At 49.7% G+C, this 2,678-nt stretch overlaps 1 protein-coding gene across 1 annotated transcript in view; it reads right to left on the reverse strand.

Annotated features, from left to right (window-relative positions):
* ICMT (isoprenylcysteine carboxyl methyltransferase) overlaps positions 1-2,003 on the reverse strand; it is a 9,104-nt gene extending 7,101 nt beyond the window's left edge. The window contains exons 1-2 of the mRNA XM_011981195.1: positions 1,901-2,003; positions 491-660 (exon numbers count right to left, since the gene is read on the reverse strand). Coding sequence (XP_011836585.1) covers positions 491-660; positions 1,901-1,944 — 214 coding nt within the window. The 5' untranslated portion in view covers positions 1,945-2,003. The remainder of the gene's footprint in view (positions 1-490; positions 661-1,900) is intronic.
* Positions 2,004-2,678: the final 675 nt, after the last annotated feature.

Raw genomic sequence — 2,678 nt, forward strand, 5'->3', positions numbered from 1 at the left:
AGCTAGGATTACAGGCATGCACCACCAGGCCCGACTAATTTTGTATTTTTAGTAGAGATGTGGTTTTACCATGCTGGTCAGGCTGGTCTCAAACTCCTGACCTCATGTGATCCACCCACCTCAGCCTCCCAAAGTGCTGGGATTACAGGCGTGAGCTACTATGCCTGGCCAGTAAACTCTTACATGAAACATCTAAATATCATCTGATTGTAAAATTAGAATCACAACTACCCAAGGTTGGGACTTCACATTAGATGGTGCACTATGTGATGCAAACTTTAAAGCAAAAGGTCAGCACGTCCTCGAGTCAAAATCCAGAGGCAGAATTCACGAGTGGAGCTCATCCTTTATAAATAGCTTAGTGAGGATAGAGGTCTGTGGAAAATCGCTTGGGGGAGATTAGACTTGAAAGGTGAATCAATGTCACCGTCCTCAGCCTGAATGGCAGCCACCCTTTTCCCCTCCAGAGGGGGACATAAGGCACACTAACCTGGCCAAAAGATATTTTCAAGTGTGAACTCTAACCAAGAAGAAAGAGCGGCTACTGTATACTCCAGGCTGTGATTCAGGAGAAAGGAATCCAAGGACAGACTTTTGGGATTATTGACTGCTGTCACCAAGTATTCAGAATAGTGGAACAATGACAGGGAGCACATGTACCTATTTAAAGACAAAAAGAGAGTTAAGTTGGGACAAGAGAACCAAGTTAGCCGTAAGTGCAGATGTCGGTCTCCTGAGCTGTCCCTAAGTCCATGAGGCCCTGTTCTCACCTGTCTGAGAGTGGACACAGGTGCCCATCGCAGCATCTACTACCTCAGGCTTGCAAGAAGTGGAGTTTTTAAGGGACTACTTTTGTTTCTAGTCTTTTTTTTTTTTTTAAACAGAGTCTCGTTGTGTCACCCAGGCTGGAGTGCAATAGTGCGATCTCGGCTCACTGCAACCTCTGCCTCCCAGGTTCAAGCGATTCTCCTGCCTCAGCCTCCCAAGTAGCTCAGACTACAGGTGCCCACCACCACGCCCGGCTAATTTTTGTATTTTCAGTAGAGACAGGGTTTTGCTATGCTGGCAAGGCTGGTCTCGAACTCCTGGCCTCACTATGTTGGCTAAGCTGGTCTTGAACTCCTGACCTCGTGATCTGTCCACCTCGGCCTCCTAAAGTGCTGGGATTACAGGCGTGAGCCACCGCACCCAGCAAGGGACTGTTTTTGAATGTCACAGGCAAAACAAACCCACAGGTCACGGAGGCATTATGGACCCTTCTGTCCTTTAAAAATGACACTACACACAATAAAACATGAAAGAGGGAGATAACAACATAAAGGAGTGATGTATGTCGGATACAAAATTTAACAGAACTGAAATAATTCCAGCAAAGGATTAGATGGCTCAAAATGTTGATAAGAGGAGATTTAAAACTTTTTACCTTGAAGCCACTGGTTCATATCCAGGTCAGACTAGAAGGCTCAAGGGACTGAAATCATAGTGTAGGGAAAAATCCTACAATGGCTGTGGGGATGCACTAGATGTGACCTAATAGAAATTAGAGATGAAAAAGGCCTATGAAGACAAGCCAGAGCCCTGCCCCTGCCCGCCACCGAGGACCTGCACCCCTTCCGGGAAGGGCTGCTCATGTTACTGAATGCTGTCACCACAGCTGCTGATGACAGCGCCTTTGGGGGTGCCAGGGAGATCTGCTTCTGCCTGATTCACAACCAACCCACAGGCACGAAATCACAAGGGCTGAAATGTGAGCAACTAGGGGGAAGCCAGACTTGTTTCCAGAGAAACCTGAACAGCCTTCTGCCGGTCACAGATGAGACAGGGATGAGGAAATGCCACTACTGACCCTCTGATCTGTCCACCCTCGCCTGAAAACCAGTATTCCAAAAGGAATTCTTACCAGCCAAAGTGACTCCAAGAAGACTGGCTAAAACTTAGCAGCATGCCGCAGCCGAACACAAACCCCAGGAAACAAGCTCGGATGGCTATCTGAAAGGAACCAAGAGCAGCTCAGTCACTCGCAGTCCTCAGAGTACAGATCTGGGCTGCTGACCTTCCCAGAATAGGCAGGCCACAGGCAAGCAGATACAGCCGATTTGCTGAGATTGAAAGGGAGAAGTGGGCGACCTGGGTTCAAATTCTGCACCCACTTCTCTCTGGCTGTGTGGCCTCCCAAGTTATTTAACCTCTCTGGGCTTGCTTCCCCATCTACACCCAGGGGATAACAGTACCTACCATTTAGGACTGTGGTTAGAATCACACACGTAAAACACTTAAGACTAACTGCTACCTAAATTTTAGCTGCCACTATTATGATTATTCACGATGATTATTCACGGCTGTAGGAAAACTGCTTAAGCCTAGTTTATGAGGTCTGGGCACCCGAGCCCGTGCGCCCAGCCCCACCCACGTCACTGCGGGGCCTTTGACCTGAGACAGGGCAGCAGGTAGGTCTCTGCACCTGAAGTTACATAAAAGCACTCGCGGGCTCGCTCACTCCCACCCCACGCGCACCAGCTGAGCTGCACGAGCTGCAATTTAACACCCACTATTCGGGTGCAGGGCGCCCAAGCCCGGAGAGGGAGGGTCCCTTCCTGAGACCTAAACTGGTGGGTGAAGAGCGCGCGCGTGGGAGGCTGCTGCGGGCCCGGGGAGAAAGGTGCCCACGCGCCGCGCCA

The sequence above is a fragment of the Mandrillus leucophaeus genome, unplaced genomic scaffold, assembly GCF_000951045.1.
Source record: "Mandrillus leucophaeus isolate KB7577 unplaced genomic scaffold, Mleu.le_1.0 Scaffold105, whole genome shotgun sequence".
NCBI lineage: Eukaryota > Metazoa > Chordata > Mammalia > Primates > Cercopithecidae > Mandrillus > Mandrillus leucophaeus.